Raw genomic sequence first — 17,532 nt, forward strand, 5'->3', positions numbered from 1 at the left:
ATCTATGTATCTAAAGAGCTATTTACTTTGTTAGAATAAAAAATTATTTCGATAATTTATCTTTTATTATTAGCAATATCTTATTTAATTTGTTAATAATAAAAAAATTTCGATAAAACAAGTAATATAAGAGATAACCGTCTTTTGTTTAGATATTAAAAAATATAAAAATATTTTTATTTTTAATTAATATAATAAATTATTGTAAGAATGTTTTTAAATAATTATACTTATTTTAATATTCTTTTATTATTTTTAATCAAATATAATAATTATTTATATTAATTAATTTTTATCAAATTTTATTAAATATAATAATAATTTATATATAATAATCTTTTACATAATTTTAATAATAAAAAATTACTGGAACGTTACGCACTGCTGATCTCTTGTTATATTGTGATATGCGTTGGCAAGCATTAGTCTTATTATAGCGCGATATGCGTTGACCATGAAAGAAGCTAGACCATAAAAAGAACAGAGTACGGGACTACGCAGCTGCAAAATCGAAACGTCTAAATTAACTCTCAAATATCATCCGCGTGGACAATGAATGAATCTAGACGTAAAAAAGGACAAGTGCAGGACTACACATCTACAAAATCGAAACGTCTAAATTAACTCTCAAATATCATCCGCGTGGACAATGAATGAATCTAGACGTAAAAAAGGACAAGTGCAGGACTACACATCTACAAAATCGAAACTTCCAAATTAACTCCAAAGACTCACTATAAAAGCCGAAGACGTATTTTTTGTTTTTTTTGTGCTTTTTACTCTGCGACTAAGCAGGAAGAGAGAAAAAAAGGAGAAAAATGGCGTCGTGGAATTCGATTCCGCTGAAAACCACTTACGAAATTCTTGGTTGGATCTCTTTCATTTCATGGTCCATCAGTTTCTACCCTCAAGTCATCTTTAATTTCCGCCGCAAAAGGTGTCAAACTTTGCCGCTCAATTTAATTTGGTTTTCATTTTTAATAGATAACAGTAACTAATAAGTGTTTCTGATTTCGCAGCGTTGTAGGTTTGAACTTCGATTTTGTAGTGCTTAATTTGACGAAGCACTCCTCCTACTTAATCTACAATGTTTGTCTCTACTTTAGCTCCGCTGTTCAGAAACAGTACTTTAAGAAGTACGGCCATGATCAGGTTTTAATTTTTTTATCTCTTCTTTTCTTTTTTCTTTTTGTTATATTTTGCCTTTCTCTGTTTACTGTGTTTCCTAAATTATGCGTCATATTTGTATTAAAAGTCAGCTGGTTTTTACCTGTTGTAGATGATTCCTGTGGCTGCAAATGATGTGGCGTTCTCTCTACATGCTGTTCTGTTGACGGCGATCACCTTGTTACAAATTGCTATCTATGAAGTAAGAATTTCATTGTTCATTTATGGTCATATGAGGAGGTGTTTATCATATGCTTAAGATGCTAGGGTAGTCTATGCTTTGAATTCTATGCAGCGTGGAGCTCAAAAGGTCTCTAAGATATCTCTCACGATTGTATCTGCTGTGTGGTTAGCCGCTGCAGTTTGCTTCTTCGTTGCTCTGCCTAGCCATAAATGGCTTTGGCTTATAAGCGTCTTTAAGTAAGTTCTTACTAACATGGTGCTTGAGATTTCACAATGTCATTAGGATTATGATTAAGCGTAAGAAAGATGTTTCTGTGGGGTTGGTAGGGTTATGTAGACTTCTTAGCTAACGCTTTCAGATGCTTCAAGACATTAAAATGCCCAGTTCCCTGTTTTTGCAAGATGTCGACTCCTTATACCATGCCACCTTTATGGAGCAATTCAGTCACTTGCACTCATGCAAACTGTTTCATTTACCTTTTACAACAGCAACTTTACTGTGACATAGAGAGTTATGCGTATCTATTCATCTGTGTACCTAAAGTGGGTATACATATCTTTATTGAATTCTGATGAGCTTTAATATGCTTTTTGCAGCAATGTTTCCTTAAATAAAGACATTCTCTTAAATGAATTCGACCATATTTTTGCCTTCTAATTTTTTTTTTTTTTTTGGGTCTTGCCTTCTACTTTTCTTTCTATGGATAGAGTAGCAGTTAGGAGAGGGGTTGTTTTGAACATTTGGTGTAGTTAACTTCATAAACTGCCACAATGCCCTCTGCCCCATCTTAGATATACTCTTTGCATCCATGTTTTCTTCTGTGTCCCTTGCCGTGCCTTTTTTCAAATGAAAGTATATTCTACAGCAACTTTGATGTCTTCTTTCTGTACTTCTATAATACATAGATGGAACGGTTAGAGGTTAAACATGTTAAATTCTTTGCAAATTTAATTTATTTTAGCTCAGTTGAAGTTCTTGTGGTACTCATTATATTGTTCAATGTGATATTTTGTGTCCTTAATTTTGTTTCAGTGCGATTCAAGTTGTTATGACTCTCATAAAGTATATTCCCCAGGTCAAAGTCCCTTTCACTCTGAACTTTTTATATTAGAGAATTGCTTCTACTTTTCTTTTCTTTTGGGTTAATGATTATTCTAATTGATGCATCATATTCATGTACCTGTGAAGTCCATATGGGCTAGGTCTGTTATTTCAGTTGTTTGATTATCTACATTAAAATAAGTTTCTCCTAACCTATGAAAATTTGAAACAGTCGATTATAGATTTTATGTGTTTTAGCTCAAAAGTTTGTTGTTAGCTTGGAGACATCAGAAATATGATCAACTGTAAAACTGAAGATGGCAACTTGAATGCATACATGAGAACTCATTCATTATCATGCATCCCCTATGCTGCATTAATCCATTTATAAGAGTCTTCAACTTGGATTCTTTTTCTCCCTACAAAACAATGCACCATCCATTGAGAATAAATATATGTTGTCGAATTTATTTGGCCATCTGGTTAAACTGCGTTATGCCGCAAAGGAAAGGTTTCAGTTCCATTTAGATCTTAAATTTACATAGAAATTCATGATATGACTAGATTTCTTTATCATATTGTGTCAGCAACTGTATATTAACTACCTGAATTAATCCTTGTAATATCATTGTTGTGACTGAACTTTAGGCGGTGATGAACTTTAGGCGAAAGAGTACAGATGGATTCAGCATTGGGAATATTTTGCTTGATTTTCTGGGAGGGTGCACAAATTATACTCAGATGCTTGTGCAATCTATTGATCAGCGTATGCAGTCCCTTCAAAGTTGAATTATTTTTATCTTGCTTCATGCTTTTGGTAAATGCTAATTTCAATCATGCCTTTTTCTTCTGCAGATTCTTGGGTTAACTTCTATGGCAATATAGGGAAGACACTGCTATCTTTGGTATGAAATATTCACTTTTTTTTTAAATTGGGCTTTGTATTCTAAAAGATATTTTCAAAATGTGCATAAAGTGTAGAAAGAAGACATCAAACATTGACATAAAGAGTTAGCAAAATTAGTGGAGTATTAAAAATTTGAAGAAAAAGGTCTGACTTCAAACCTCTGTCACGTTTGTGAAACCACTTTAACTTATCCGGTGCAGTGATTGTAAGTTCAATCACTGTACTCTGGGTTACCCATCTAACTCTCTAATCATTATTTTATGATGCATTGATTTTGTTATAATATATTTTGCAGGTGTCCATTTTCTTTGACCTTTTATTCATGTGTCAACACTATTTGTTATATCCGGCTAAGAAAACAGTAATAGCTAGCCCTCAAGAAGTAGTTTGAGTAATAAAAATAAGAGGTGTTAAAGCAAGAGAGCATGAGTTCCAAACTCATTGGCAACATATCAAATATATCAAGATCAAACTCTTTTTTATCTTTGTGCAATAGTTTTAGGTTCGGTTATTGGACTTGAGATTTTGTTTGTTTAATATGATCGATTCAACCTCAAAAGAATAGTCTGATTCAAGTAAGAGCAATAATAGCTTATGTATTCAAGAAAGAGGTTTCAGAGTCACTTCATAAGTATGATAATCGAATTATGTATCGAAGATTTAATATTATGTATCTTGTATAGCGTATTATATCATATTATATGATATAACTTTTAAAAATAATAATAATAAAAACTTTAATTATTATATCATTATTTTAAAAAATATCATAAATAATATTCAAATTTAGTAATGTTGTCATTTTAATAGTTATTTTGCTTCAATCTACCCTATAAATAACCAAAATTGTATATTTAGTTTCGATTTGAAAATTGAAATAGGCTTTTTTTATCTTCATCCATGGATCCCTTACTTATTCAATTGGCAGTGTGGATCCAATTCAAAAAAAAAAAATCATGTTTTGCAATCTCATAATTCAAATTTCAATTTTGAGTTATGACCCTCGGATAATTTGCTAGTTGCTACGATGATAGTTGAAAGAGTTTTTTTTTTCTTAGATGAATATTATCAAAAATCTATTACGAAACCAAACGGAAGATGAGTTATGGAATGATTGTTTAATAATTTAATTTGACATAATATATTTGTAAGTACTAATAATAAAACTATCATGTATCGATTTTAAAATACGAAGAATTGAAGATAATTATTGTAATATATTTCCTTATAATTTATGCATTTTTTTTAGTAATTAGTCTTATTTGTGAGGTAAAATTTATTAGGCCTCCTTTATTTAGTTGTCGGGTTTTAAAAAAAAAAACCAATGTTATATATATTTTTAATATATAAATATGTATATATATAAATATATTATAATATGATTAACTATTATTTTATTATTAATTTAAAATTATTTAATTTTATATATATATATATATATATATATATATATATATATATATATATATATATATATATATATATATATATATATAGTTATAGTTTTATTTAAAGAAAAGGCAATGCATCATTGGTTCTGGGGATCATAATATTTATTAGAATCCAATTTAATTTTCTTATTTTAACTTTTTAAAAATGAAATGATATAAGAAAAATCCAAAACTCCCTGCCAAGTAGCAACATGTGATGGAGTCCAGTTAACCAATCGTAGATAGCCACGTCAAAATAGAACGGAACGCAACCGACGTGAGAATCTGACACGTGGCTTTTCTCTTCATCTCCGTTTTTGTAACTCACCAACTAAAAAGTAGATGCCCTAAAGCTCTACAGTTCGTCCAGTTCCTCTATTCACGGTGTTATAATCAGTCCCACCATTTTACCCAACCGAAATCAGAAGATCCCGTCCGTTGATTTCTGCTTGATCATAACAAGGTTTGCACTTTCTTCACACCTTAAAGTTTTTCATTCTCCTTCTGTCCTTATAGTGTTGAGAATTTATCTGTAAATTGCTTAATTTCTTTGTAATTGCATATGCTGAAGTGGGTTTGTTCACTCCAAGAATTATTTAGGAGTTCAAGATTAAGTGTTCAATTTTGAATATGGAGTTAAGAAACACGAGATATGAAGTAATCAGCTTGTGGGGTTTGGCATTTTGGTGTTGTATCTGCTGTATAATTTGAAAGGAAATAGTAAGTTTTTATAATTTTGCATTAAAAGAAAAGTGATAGTTTGATGTTTCTTATGTTTAATAGATTTTTAAGCATTTTCAAGCTCATACTTGAGCATTTTACTCATGTTTAGGCTTTATTTAGTTATGGATTATCTTTTGTTTGCTTTACCTAAATGTTGCTATTGAGTTAATCATTGTGAATACTGACTACTTTTCAACTTATACTCATGGCTTCCGTTTACTTATTGGAATGAAGGCTGATGGATTGTAGAGAGGCTGATGTGTCAAGCCATCAACGTAAAGAGAATGTTAAAATTGAACTTCAGAAGCTTCACATCGATGTGGGGCAGGAGAGGGAAAGCCAAATGGATTCCTCTGTAGAAAGTAGCTGTGAAAGTACTGATAGTGAGTGTGATTGTCAGGACCCAAGTGTTTCTTCCATTGATATTGATAAAAATCTGGGGGATATTAATAATGATTGTCAGACTCCACGAGCTTCCTCCTCCAACAAGTGTGAGATGGATGTTGGTGGTGAGCAGATATCTCAAAGTTCAAATGCATCTGGGGCTGGGATACTTGTAAAAGATGAGGAAGTTACATATGTGATACCAAAAGTTGGCATGGAGTTTGAATCAGAAGATCATGCATACAAATGTTACAGCAGATATGCTGTGTTGGAGGGATTCAGCATCAGGAAAGATTTTGTGAATAAAAGTAGGGTAAATGGTGCAGTTGTTTCCAGGAGATACACTTGTTATAGGCAAGGTTATCGGCCAGCAAAGCATAATGTGAATGTCAGGAAGTCCGGGCAGGAAACAAGAACAGGTTGCTTGGCACATATGACTATTGCACGTCAACCTAATGGAAGGTTCCGTGTTACCCATTTTGAAATAAAACATAATCATGAGTTTGTGACACAAAGTACCACCTATATGTTACCATCACAGAAGAGATTAACCTTTGCTCAAGCAGTTGAAGCTGACTTAGTTAATAGTTCTAGGATGGATGGAAAACCAAAACTCGGAATGGGGTTTGAGTCAGAAGACCATGCATATGAGTTTTATAATGCATATGCTGGACGGATAGGTTTTAGTGTTCGAAAAGATTATGTAAATAGGAGCAAAATAGATGGTGCTGTGGCATCTAGGAGGTTCACCTGTTTTAGGGAAGGTTATCGGCAAAAAGACAAGCGGGATTTGAATGTGAAGAGATCTCGAAAGGAAACCAGAGTTGGTTGCTTGGCACAGTTGGTGATTTCTCGTCAATCTGATGGTAAATACCGGGTCACGCATTTTGAAGAAAAGCACAATCATGAGCTTGTCACTGCATGTCGAGTGCGCATGTTAAGATCACAAAAGAGGTTAGTTGTGTCCAAAGTTGCTGAAGGGAATGCACAAGATGTCTTTACAATACCACACAACACACTTGGAGATGAACATGGATATAATCCCATAGATTACAAAAACAAACTTTCTTTTAAACATACAAGAGAAATGAAAGAGGGTGAAGTAGAAAGGATACAACAATATTTGCAAAGTAAGCAATTGAAAAATCCATCTTTCATCTATGTTATGCAACTTGATGCTGAAGATCAAATAACTAATATATTTTGGGCCGATTCAAAGATGGTAGTGGATTATAGTGACTTTGGTGATGTGGTTTGCTTTGATACAACCTGCAAATTAGTCAAAGATGGTCGACCATTTTCACCTTTCATTGGGGTGAACCATCATAAGCAAATGGTGATCTTTGGTGCTGCACTAATGTATGATGAAACTGTCGAGTCTTTCAAGTGGTTGTTTCAAACTTTCATAGGGGTGATGTCTGGGAAAAGGCCAAAAACTATCCTCACTGATCAAGATGCGGTACTGGCTGAAGCGATTGATTTCGCACTGCCCGGAACACTTCATCGAATATGTGTTTGGCACATGTATCAAAAAGCTCTTAAACAACTACACCACATGTTTGTGGGCTCAGATTCCTTTGAAAATGATTTATGTAGTTGCTTCTTTGATCATGAGGAGGAAGAGGACTTCATCCATGCATGGAAAGTTATGCTGGATGTTTATGGTCTCTGGGAAAATGAATGGTTGAATGAGATATTTAAAGATAGAGAGAAGTGGGCCACAGCGTACAGAAGGCATATATTTTGCGCTGATATAAGATGTGCACAACTATGTGAATGTTTTTCAGCTAACTTGAGGAAGTATCTGAAGTCTGACTCGGATGTGCTATTATTTTTCAAGCAACTTGGGAAAATGGTGAATGATTGGCACTACAAAGAATTAGAAACTAACTATGATATGAACCAACACATGCCAAAACTAATGGGGGATGTGATTCTCCTGAAGCATGCAAGGGATGTTTACACACCAAAGATATTTGAACTGTTTCAACAAGAATATGAAACGTGTCTGAATACTGTCATTAATCAATGCACTGGGACTGGTTCATTGTTTGAGTATAAAGTGAGCCTATACAGGCAACAACAAGAGTATACGGTGACGTATAACTTGTCTGATGAGACAGTCCTGTGCAGCTGTATGAAATTTGAGTATATGGGAGTTTTATGCAGTCATGCATTAAAAGTGCTTGACTACAGAAATATCAAAATACTACCTGACCGTTATATCTTAAAGAGGTGGACAAGATATGCGAGGGTTTGAAATTCTATACATAGTGGGTGTATTACATGACATCGCCTGGAAGTTGGCTTATGGGAGCTGACAGTAGGTCTCTGATCTCAAAAAATGGGATGGTAGCCATGGATTCTGCATGTGAGGAAGCATTTTTCAATTTGCTCCTAAGCAAATTCATGTGAAGAGAGAGCAAAGGTGAGTATTTTTGTAGATGTATTGTACATTACCTGTTTGATTACCATCTTGCACTTGTATTTTATGGCATAAAAGAATGTGAGACCGATTATTACATTCCCTTTATTTTCTTGCTTCTTTTTGTTTTGTTTTGCTCTCTACTCTTTGCTCTTACTCACACGCACAAATTCCCATCAACATGTTGTTGGATTTGCCAAAGAGGTTGATTTTTAGTGGTAGCTTATACTGCATAAAGACGTATAAGTCTCCTTTATTTACCACCATCAGTATATTGAAGTAAATGGGCTGTTCAAATTTAAACAAAAATTGTGGCTTTCAGCATTTTTGAGTTAAAATGGTTAGCTCAACAATTTTGCATGGACCATATGTCAAGATGATTCCAGTATTGAAAATACTATGTTTATAGTATTTAATGGTACAAAGTAATTTTTACAATAGCTGATGCTAGTAAAGACTAATTACAGGAAAAACTCTGTATACAGAACACGATTGTAATGATTAATAGTCCTAGGTCTCATGCATCATGAAAACTCAACCTATTCATTCAACAAGCTAAACATTGCTTGATTACTAAGAACATTATACTTGAATGGTTTTGCTTAGTCTTGCTGAATATTTGGAGATGTATTCTCATGAGTAAGCCTAGTAGATCTTGAATTGTGACTTCTCTTTGTCAGCAATAGATTAGAATCAATGTTCTTGGTTGAAGGCTTCTGAGAAGGTTGGCAGAGTTTGCACTGGACTGTTCTGGGTGTGGAAGTTTTTCCTACTTTTGGTTATGGAGGCTGTGTCGTTGGAACCTGTAAGAGAGGAGAATCAGAAGAAGAAATATTACATTATTTTACCTGCTGGCTGCATGGCAAAACTAGGGAAGACATATTTTACAGATAAGTTTAGACAGAATGTACCTTTTTCATCTCATCCTTAGATGCTGCTCTTTCTTTATAGAAATTTGGCAGTGGCCTGGCCTTGAAGCAAAGGCTTTGTCGCAGTTTTCTTAGTTCTGTTTCTGCTTTCCCCTGCTCAAACAAAAGGATCAATGGCTGTCATGTACTGATATGAACTATGAACTCAATTCAATATTGAAATATGAAGGAAGTGATTCACATTTACAATATGCTTGGCAGAAAGTTACAACCTGAAGTGTTGCTCGGTGTTGGATTTTTTGTGCTTGATTGGCATTAAATGTCTCTTCAAGCTTCTGGAAAAAGAAAATTACAAAGTTAACAAAAGATTAACCACACCATATTACAGCACAGTGAAATAGAGTGGAAATCATTAATTGTGCAAAGCCTTGCCTCCTGTCCCTTTGCAGCTCTCTCTTCAATCCTGGAACGAAAAGATGTAGATGCATTTGGAGATTGCAATTTGTTTCTGCAGGCACTAGAAAACTTTGAACTAACGGCATAAAAAGACAATAATCAAGACTTTAAGTCCTTCAAAATTAAGTGGCAAATGCCATTTTATCAGCTCATGGGACCATAGTTTATGAATATTACTGATGAAATGTTAGGAAAGGTTATGGTCGCACAGTCAACAACATTTTGGCTCTTATGGTGGGCAAAGAAGTTCAGAACATTCTATTCAAGGCTTTTTTGGTTTCCTTAGTATCGAGGAGAAGATGAAACCACCAATTTCCATGTGTCACATAAAGATGAAAAGTAATTTTGTTTTACTAAATTATGAATACCACCATGAACATCACAAACTACTTCGAAACATTCCCTTCTATCAGATTTTATACATACTGAATCAACAATATCAGAATATCAATATTATCATAAGGTTCTCTCTCTCTAAAATCTGAATAAACCAAGATACCTTCTATTTTCTGACCAAGGAGTGGCTAAGGGATGCTTTGCTGCTCTACACACAGATGCCTGACAACCAAAAATGAAATTATTTTAGCAAGTATGAGAAACGTTGCAAAGATTCGAGATCATTTAATAAAATAAATATTGCATCCGCAGAACAATGAAAAGAAAAGTGAGCACCTTGTGAGTTGATATTGGAGTTAATCTTTTCTTCTCAGCTAAGTCCATTGCAGATTTCTTGTTCATTGGAGTGGAGTTGTTTTCCTTCTTGGAATGAGATAGAATTGTTGGTCTGGTTGGTGATGACGGCAGCTTAGTTGCTTTACCAGAACTTGATGACTTTGAGGATGATAGTGTTGGTTTCTTCTTGCTAATTGAAAAATTTTCATCTTTTTTAAAGTCCAAATTCTGCTACAAGAAAACCCCAAAAGAAAAATGGTGACCGCAAAGACATTGGAACCTGAAAATGAAACAAGATAACTGTCAACATTGTTACCTTCGACTGAGGTTTCCCCATTTGAGTTGTTCTATCATCCTCCCCAAGATTACTTAATGCCTCAAACTTGTTATTGTAATTACAAATCTGCTTTGTTGATTCCACATTCACATTTTTCTCCACAAGAACCTTGTTTTGATTTAGAAAATCTGCTGCTTCCACCTTGTTGCCTTCATTATACTCACTGGCCATGACACTATTGACTCTATCTTCGGATTCTGATTCAGGAATATTTTTTGAAGCATTATTTTGTGCTTGCTCAAGCAAAGCTGCAGCTGCTGCTTTTCTTTCCGCAATTTGTTTATAATGAGCTTCAAAGAAAGCTTTCTTCTCTGCAACTGATCCCGGGCGGGAGTGTCTCTCAGCCTCTTCAACATATTTCCTATGAGGAAACGTTGACCATTTCTCCCAAGACAAAGACTCTGAAATGAACCTGCCAAACGAAACTGTCTGCCCAAGTGCATTAATGGGGTTCCCCTGGAGCACGAAAGATTTCACAACCAAAAACTTCAGAAGCCAAAAAAAACAACGGGTGAAAATGAACCGACCCATATAGCATTACAATGAATAATTTCAACCCAAAAGTAAAAAACAAACCTCTTTGGCTTCATTAGGAATGTCGGAAATGTAGGAAAATGGTTGCATGAGACAGATTGATTCTCCCATATCTCTGCAATGGAAGTTTTTCCAAACGACAAAAGATCCAATCTTTGAGGTCTCTAGTTACTGCAAAACATATTTTTATCCATTCCCACTTCCCAAACGGAATTAAAATTCGAAATTTAATTGGAAAGTGTATGGTCCCTGTTGGAGAAAAGCAAGCCATAGCCAGCTCAGATGTGAAAAGTTTGGTGCTGTCTTTTTCTCTTTCATTATTTCCAGGTGGGTCCCCTAATTTTTTTCTGGAACACTTTTTTAGCTCATTGGGGACCTACATGTTTCAAATTTTTTATTGAAATTTGAAATTTGAAGGCCCCAAAGCCTGCTTGCTCAAGGTAGAATGAGAAAGGTGAAGTAAAGCAAAAGTTGTTCAAGGATGTGATTAGTTTGGATTTGAAAGAGACGGTGATTGACCATGAAGGAAAGACGCAGGTGAGGTGAGATTTTAGGAAGCTGAACAGCTAGTTGTTACAATTGCAACACCACTAACAAAAGACACTGATGTCTTATAGAGTGTGGACAAAAACAATAATCAACGGCTTTGAGTTGTTTGTTCTCTAAAATGTAGCCTGTTAACATATAGCTATAATTTCTCGAGTGGAACAAACTCCGTTGTAGTCTAGGTGGTTAGGATACTCGGCTCTCACCCGAGAGACCCGGGTTCAAGTCCCGGCAACGGAATCCCTTTTGGTAATTTTTTCCCCTTTTAGTTTTGTTGAATGACAGCGAAAAAGCAACCAAAAAACACAAAAGGAAAAATTGGAGGCATGGACTCTTGAACAGAAGTCAAAATTCAGCTAAAAAATAATAATGAAGCACAACCCTTCATGGGTCCGTAGGCCAGTTTAAATAAACAAGAGCCATTAAAATGTAAACTTACAAGTCTGGTTCTGGCTGTGGTGCGGATAAAATCGAAAGATAGTTAAAATAAAAGGCTATTTTATACTTCAAATACTTGTTAATAACCACTGCCACCCTGCCTAAGGCATTGCCTGGTTCTGGTTTCTTTTTTTAATTGTTTCATCTTCTATTATGCTGCTTGTAGAATAACATGTAAGGACCGTTCATAGTTACAGTACAAAAGGAACAAAATTTTTGCAATGCTATTATTATTTCTTCAACTACAATGCTATACTGGGTTAATTCATTGGCCTGCCTTTCAGTTTAGTAACTCAACTAAATTTGGATGTAGAACATATGTTATACCTTCACAAAACTGGTTTTGACCAAGTGTGCAAAAATTGAAGTGTTCTGGCAGCAGAAGCTTGGAAGTCGACCTTTTGCTGGAACAACTATTGCACTAGTAGGCAATGAACTCAAATCATCTGCTATACCATCATGGAAATATCGGCTTACCTTAACAGCAAGTAGAAAGCTTTCCAAAGCTATTTCATTAAAAGATGACTATTTGACTCTTTTTTGTGTGCCAGAATGTTCAACACTCTATAAAATATGGTGTTTTTCTGGTAGGATTTTGGTTATAGAGCAAGGTCACCACGAAGAAGTCTATCTCGTCCACTCGTGTCTGACATTCCTAAATAAGTTCTTCTCTTGTTTCTGTGACTTTTACCTCGTGTTCCCTTTCCTTTTCGGCCTGAAAATACCACAAACATGACTACCAAGAAACCAACACCACAAAATGCCCACAAAACAATAGCCCAGAACCTCAAAGAACTGAATAGCCCATCTTTTACTGCAGGCAGAGCTGATTCCTGAGTATCAATTCCGCTAACCCTGCCGAGTTTCCTGTTATTTACAGTTTCCTTAGTTGTAGTAGAATTCGATATGGATAAGGAATTGGGATCGGGACAGTTCCTCCTTATATGATGCAAGTGCAGTGCTTCATTAAGTTTATTTAAACATTCTATACTAAGCATGTCTCGTTGCAGGAGATTCTCATTAGTCTGATTAAGTGTTGATGGTTCAGGAGGTTCTGGGAACTGAGCCCAGCAATTGTTGACCACATCAACAGATCTCCAGTTAAATTTGTCAAAACTCCAATTACCAACTCCAAATTCCAAACCATAGTGGAAAACTCTGTAGTTGACACCAGGTTCAGGAATATATCCAGGGTATATCAATATTTCCCTGCTTATGACATGCCGCAGTTGCAACTGCATAAGAAAAAACATTTTCAAAGAAACATTATCTCAGATAGCAATGAAACACATAAAAAACTTAAAAACAGGAATATTAACTTTAGTTGAAGGAGTTCATATCATCTGAAACCACAATATAGAGGACAAAAGAATCAACATATGAAGACTGAACATGTAAGCGACTCAATTTATCACAATCACTTCATAGAATAGTACTAATAGAATTTCCCAAACAGATACTTGGCAGGTTCTCCATAATGCTTAGAGATATAGAAGTTCTAGAATAAATTACCTCTGCAGCTCCAAATGAGTAACCATACATCTCACTAATCCATCCAGATTCATATATATCTCCAGTGATGTTTCTGGCATAACGATCTTTGTCAGCACGAACCTCCTCAGTTTTATGCAGCCATAGCATAGCAAATTTCCTGAGATCATCTATATGCATAATAATTACACCTCCAACCTTCTCACAAGCATCAGGATGGTGTGTATGGAGTTTTGCGAGCTCATTGTCACAACCAATAAGGTAGCTAACATGCCAAATAAAAAAAAGGTAGATATATAAGTCAATTAACTTTGTACACAACAAATTTATAAACATAATGAGAGCAAGGAAGGTATACTGGGGTGCAAATGCATATATATTCTTACTCATAGGGTGTCGACACTGGCCGGCCACGTGCTGCTTTGAACTCCCATGGAGTAATTGGACCTCTCATGATCATGTCAGCATCTAGAATAACTATAAACTCTGCATCAACATTTGCATGATTAAGCCAGTGAAGGACTGCAGCAGGTTTATTGATCGCTGGATACCTGACAAGGAGGAAAAAAAAAATTTTTTGGCATACTGTTTCATGATTAATAAGCCCTTAACCTTCCTTATTGCCCTCTTTGTACAAACTAGCACAACCATTGAGAAAAAGATGTCTAAAATCTAATTATATAAACTCTTCCAATTTTAATGCTACTATTGCAGACTTCTAAATGTCACTCTGCATAAAGTAACAGTCTTGGCCATGTGCATAAGTAGATGTTTTCCAGATTCAACATACTTTATGTGAAGAAGGTGGCCTAGTTTTGGTGTTAAGACAAACCTAAGAAGACTAAAAACATTCTAATAGAAGCAAAAAAAAGGGAGGTGAATTACCAATCGGCTGTAAGTGGATGACGACTCATGGAAGGGACATAATGAGTGGGAGCAAGATCATGGCCTTTGTATTCCTTTAGGTCTTCATCTGTACAACTAAGAAGTCGTGTGATATTTCCAGGCTGGCCACTCTGGTGAAAACTGTGCACAAGCCCAACAGTCTGCCAATCAAAGTAGGGGGTACATTCTGTGGAAAATATGGTATGAATTTTTGGATGCAGTCTCCCAGGTTCATCTAGCTGTTCAGCTGCCCGAGTTTTTATACTATCAGGAGTCAGGAGTTTAGGTCGGGTTAGTTCAGCAAAAGTTCTGCTTTTTAAAAAGCTCAAGTATTTAGACCACTTTGGTTTATAGCATCCATCAGCTGCATGTTGCAGCAGAAGACCCTCATTTATGGTGTTGACACACTCTAAACTTAAAAACATCGCTCTTCTTTTGTTTGGATTAGATTCCATAGCTCTTACCTGCACAGAGAAAGAATCTTAAGTTTCAATTACCAATCTGATTATCTTGAATGAGATTTGAGATGTACATCATTCTCCATATAATAGTAAAAGACGAAAACAATTTTGGGATCAATTTTTGTTGATAATAAATGCTGCTTTTATTTCTCTCTAGGTTCATATACCTCTCTAGGATAAGGAGGTTCAGGAAAGAGCCGAGCGCAATCATAGACAATATCATCATCATGGTGATCATATTTACTAAACGACCAATTTCCCACTGTAAATGGCAAACCATAGTGAAGAAGAATAGGCTCAATACCCTCTCGTGGAGTATAGCCAGGATAAATCATCAAGTTATCATTTATCTTGTGCCGAAGTCCGACCTAAAATAAGAAAGAGCATAATCATGAACAGAGAAACCAAAAAGGAATAGAAAAAGAAAAAAAAGTGTTTGAATAACAAGAAAAAAGAAAAAAACAGACAAACCAACTTACTTCAGCTGCACCGAATGAGTAACCATACATCTCACTGATCCACCCTTGTCCATAGACGTCACCTGTTATATTGGTTGCCCAGTGAGCTCTGTCGTCACGCACTTCTTCTGTCTTTGAAAGCCACAAGGGTGCCAATGCTCGAAGATCATCGATGTGCATGGCCAAAAGTCCACCAACTTTGTCACAGAACTCCGGGTGCATTGTGTGCAACTTAGCTAGAATATTATCACATCCAATCAAGTACCTGAAACACTTCATCGCATTAATGTGTACCGACATGAACAATCACTACGAGGGACAAGAAAGAAAAATGTGAAAACTATATGCAGTTAATTAATGCTAATTTGGCACAAATAGAAAGTCCCAATAAGCTTCACATGGGAACATGATCCAAAAATGAGCAGAAAAATATATTAAGTTCTGAATTCTCGAAAGGCAAAGTTTGATTCACCAAAGGGTAAATGCACTCTATCCCTTAATCATAGATTTTACTTAAATATGAGAAGGAAAATTTACTATGAAAAAGTTTGCAGCAAAAGACTCCTGTCTGGTCACCCTTTGTTGTAGCCGAGATGTAGTTTAGTCACACCAACAGCATCTTACAAGTAAACATTCTTAAATTTGGTTTTCCAGAAGAAATAGTGAAATACTCAACTGTGAGACTGAATAATTTAAATTTCATAGGAATGTAGATACCCGTAATATGCTGCAACTGGTCTGCCTTTTTCTGCACCAAGTTCCCAGGGTATAATTGGACCCCTTATTACCATGTCTGCATCCAGAATTACAACCCAATCAACATTCTCAGCATCCTTACTATATTTAAGCCAGTGAACGAGCCCAGCAGGTTTGTTAATAGCAGGGTACCTGCAGAACAAAACATAATAACTTTATCAGCTTTCTTTCCTCCTGGGAAAGGAAATTTTTGGATCTCAAACCCTTCATTTTTTATTTTCGGAGGGAAAAAATTTGAAGAATGGGCTCTAAGACTAGTGCAGCAAATCAGCTCAAGTTAACATGAACAACAAAGCACATCCTTTAGCAAGGAATGCATATGATTAACACCAAATTCAAAGCAAATAATCAATTAAAACAACAATAAACAAACGAACGAACCCAGAAATGCTCAAATTCTGATCAAAACAACATTCAAAACCATAACCTAGCTAATGAAACAGAGAAAGTACCAGTCACCAGTTTTGGGGTGTCTACTCATAGAGGGCACTTCAAGAGTAGGAGCCAAATGCATCCCTCTATATTTCTTCTTCTCCTTGTCCGTACAACTGAGGAGTCGGGTTATGGGTCCGGGTTGACCGGACTTTTTGAAGCTGTGCATTAGCCCCACCGTCTGCCAATCAAAGTAGTTCTGACATTCCACCGAGAACAGCGTGTGTATCCTGTATGGAGCCTCTTGCTTTTGCGACCCGATAACAAACCCGAAACCCAGTGACATCCACAACGTCAGAGCAAAGGCTAAGATCGTTGCCATTATTACTCAAAATTCAGAACCTGATCTAAAATGGGTATTGGCTCAAAGATCTGAATTTCATTGTTTCAGTGAATATAGACGAAAATTAAGAAGTCAAACATTGAACTATTATGCTGTGTAAAAAACCGATTATAGCAAGTACAGTGATAGCGGTGAGGTTCTTTTGTGAGCAAATAGCAATTAAAGATATTGATGAAAAATTTTATGTTGTTTGATAATGATTTAATAAATGAATAAAAAATTAACGAAAACATAAAAATGGCAGCAGAGTTGCTGGACAACTGATTCAAAGACAAGTGCAGAGAAGTTGTCCACGAGGAACTTCAGGTGCTGACGCGGTCTGAGTTTAACGGAGATTTTGCGAAACTGAAGTTAGATTTGATACTAACTAGATGGCCAAATTACCATTTTCCACCCAAGGTTTGATGAAATAACGCCCACCGTTAATTTTGTAAAAATTTTCTTTCCACCCACCTATCTATCACGGTGAGCCATTAGTTTTAATTAACACATAGTTTTTATATTATTTTATCCATATATTACTACAGGGCAAGGATTATGGTAACAAGACTGAGAAAAATAAGGGATGAATCCTTTCGTCTAATTATTATTAC

General features: G+C 35.4%; 4 protein-coding genes and 1 non-coding gene across 11 annotated transcripts; 3 read left to right on the forward strand and 2 right to left on the reverse strand.

Moving 5' to 3' along the window:
• The first annotated feature begins 712 nt into the window (after nt 1-712).
• On the forward strand, nt 713-3,972 carry LOC123196021 (cystinosin homolog). 3 transcript variants are annotated; one of them, XM_044609903.1, is made up of 9 exons: nt 713-937; nt 1,020-1,152; nt 1,280-1,319; nt 1,353-1,369; nt 1,463-1,587; nt 2,384-2,426; nt 3,041-3,158; nt 3,248-3,297; nt 3,595-3,972. In XM_044609903.1, the coding sequence occupies exons 1-9, from the start codon at nt 819-821 to the stop codon at nt 3,688-3,690; spliced, it is 741 nt and encodes a 246-aa protein (XP_044465838.1). In that variant the 5' UTR covers nt 713-818; the 3' UTR covers nt 3,691-3,972. The 3 variants fall into 3 exon arrangements, with proteins under 3 accessions (XP_044465838.1, XP_044465839.1, XP_044465837.1); XM_044609904.1 differs by adding an exon at nt 3,374-3,443 and having other exon boundaries at nt 724-937; nt 1,280-1,369; XM_044609902.1 differs by having other exon boundaries at nt 726-937; nt 1,280-1,369.
• Nucleotides 3,973-4,914: 942 nt separating this feature from the next.
• Nucleotides 4,915-9,381, forward strand: LOC123195515 (protein FAR1-RELATED SEQUENCE 7-like). Of its 5 annotated transcripts, none has more exons than XM_044609272.1 (3): nt 4,915-5,192; nt 5,301-5,449; nt 5,687-8,369. In XM_044609272.1, the coding sequence occupies exon 3, from the start codon at nt 5,691-5,693 to the stop codon at nt 8,094-8,096; it is 2,406 nt and encodes an 801-aa protein (XP_044465207.1). In that variant the 5' UTR covers nt 4,915-5,192; nt 5,301-5,449; nt 5,687-5,690; the 3' UTR covers nt 8,097-8,369. The 5 variants fall into 5 exon arrangements, 4 of the variants coding, with proteins under 4 accessions (XP_044465207.1, XP_044465208.1, XP_044465206.1 ...); XM_044609273.1 differs by having other exon boundaries at nt 5,330-5,449; XR_006497489.1 differs by lacking the exon at nt 4,915-5,192 and adding an exon at nt 8,942-9,381 and having other exon boundaries at nt 5,219-5,449; nt 5,687-8,264.
• LOC123195517 (protein WVD2-like 7) lies at nt 8,648-11,386 on the reverse strand. Its single transcript, XM_044609274.1, has 8 exons — nt 11,172-11,386; nt 10,575-11,051; nt 10,259-10,486; nt 10,086-10,144; nt 9,563-9,638; nt 9,403-9,465; nt 9,173-9,283; nt 8,648-9,064 (listed from the first exon to the last, which is right to left on the reverse strand). Exons 1-8 carry the CDS (start codon nt 11,238-11,240, stop codon nt 9,041-9,043), a joined length of 1,107 nt encoding a protein of 368 aa, XP_044465209.1. The 5' UTR covers nt 11,241-11,386; the 3' UTR covers nt 8,648-9,040.
• A 456-nt stretch (nt 11,387-11,842) lies between these two features.
• TRNAE-CUC lies at nt 11,843-11,915 on the forward strand. The gene has a single exon. It is a non-coding gene; the product is annotated as a tRNA-Glu (tRNA).
• A 402-nt stretch (nt 11,916-12,317) lies between these two features.
• LOC123195713 (peptidyl serine alpha-galactosyltransferase-like) lies at nt 12,318-17,257 on the reverse strand. Its single transcript, XM_044609522.1, has 8 exons — nt 16,617-17,257; nt 16,126-16,296; nt 15,430-15,673; nt 15,118-15,318; nt 14,490-14,953; nt 13,991-14,155; nt 13,626-13,869; nt 12,318-13,348 (listed from the first exon to the last, which is right to left on the reverse strand). Exons 1-8 carry the CDS (start codon nt 16,916-16,918, stop codon nt 12,713-12,715), a joined length of 2,427 nt encoding a protein of 808 aa, XP_044465457.1. The 5' UTR covers nt 16,919-17,257; the 3' UTR covers nt 12,318-12,712.
• Between the last annotated feature and the right edge of the window lie 275 nt (nt 17,258-17,532).

The sequence above is a fragment of the Mangifera indica genome, chromosome 14 (genome assembly GCF_011075055.1).
Source record: "Mangifera indica cultivar Alphonso chromosome 14, CATAS_Mindica_2.1, whole genome shotgun sequence".
Classification (NCBI taxonomy): Eukaryota; Viridiplantae; Streptophyta; class Magnoliopsida; order Sapindales; family Anacardiaceae; genus Mangifera; species Mangifera indica.

Excerpts from the sequence above, each read along its gene's own strand:
- LOC123196021 (XM_044609902.1), top strand. The coding sequence starts at position 819 with ATGGCGTCGTGGAATTCGATTCCGCTGAAAACCACTTACGAAATTCTT. Across the intron at positions 938-1,019 it reads TTTAATTTCCGCCGCAAAAG|CGTTGTAGGTTTGAACTTCG; the intron begins GTGTCAAACTTT and ends CTGATTTCGCAG. Across the intron at positions 3,159-3,247 it reads TGTGCAATCTATTGATCAGC|ATTCTTGGGTTAACTTCTAT; the intron begins GTATGCAGTCCC and ends TTTCTTCTGCAG.
- LOC123195515 (XM_044609272.1), top strand. The coding sequence starts at position 5,691 with ATGGATTGTAGAGAGGCTGATGTGTCAAGCCATCAACGTAAAGAGAAT.
- LOC123195517 (XM_044609274.1), bottom strand. The coding sequence starts at position 11,240 with ATGGGAGAATCAATCTGTCTCATGCAACCATTTTCCTACATTTCCGAC. Across the intron at positions 11,052-11,171 it reads TTCCTAATGAAGCCAAAGAG|GGGAACCCCATTAATGCACT; the intron begins GTTTGTTTTTTA and ends TTCGTGCTCCAG. Across the intron at positions 10,145-10,258 it reads CTCCAATATCAACTCACAAG|GCATCTGTGTGTAGAGCAGC; the intron begins GTGCTCACTTTT and ends TTTGGTTGTCAG.
- LOC123195713 (XM_044609522.1), bottom strand. The coding sequence starts at position 16,918 with ATGGCAACGATCTTAGCCTTTGCTCTGACGTTGTGGATGTCACTGGGT. Across the intron at positions 15,319-15,429 it reads ACTCATTCGGTGCAGCTGAA|GTCGGACTTCGGCACAAGAT; the intron begins GTAAGTTGGTTT and ends TTCTTATTTTAG. Across the intron at positions 14,954-15,117 it reads AACCTCCTTATCCTAGAGAG|GTAAGAGCTATGGAATCTAA; the intron begins GTATATGAACCT and ends TTCTCTGTGCAG.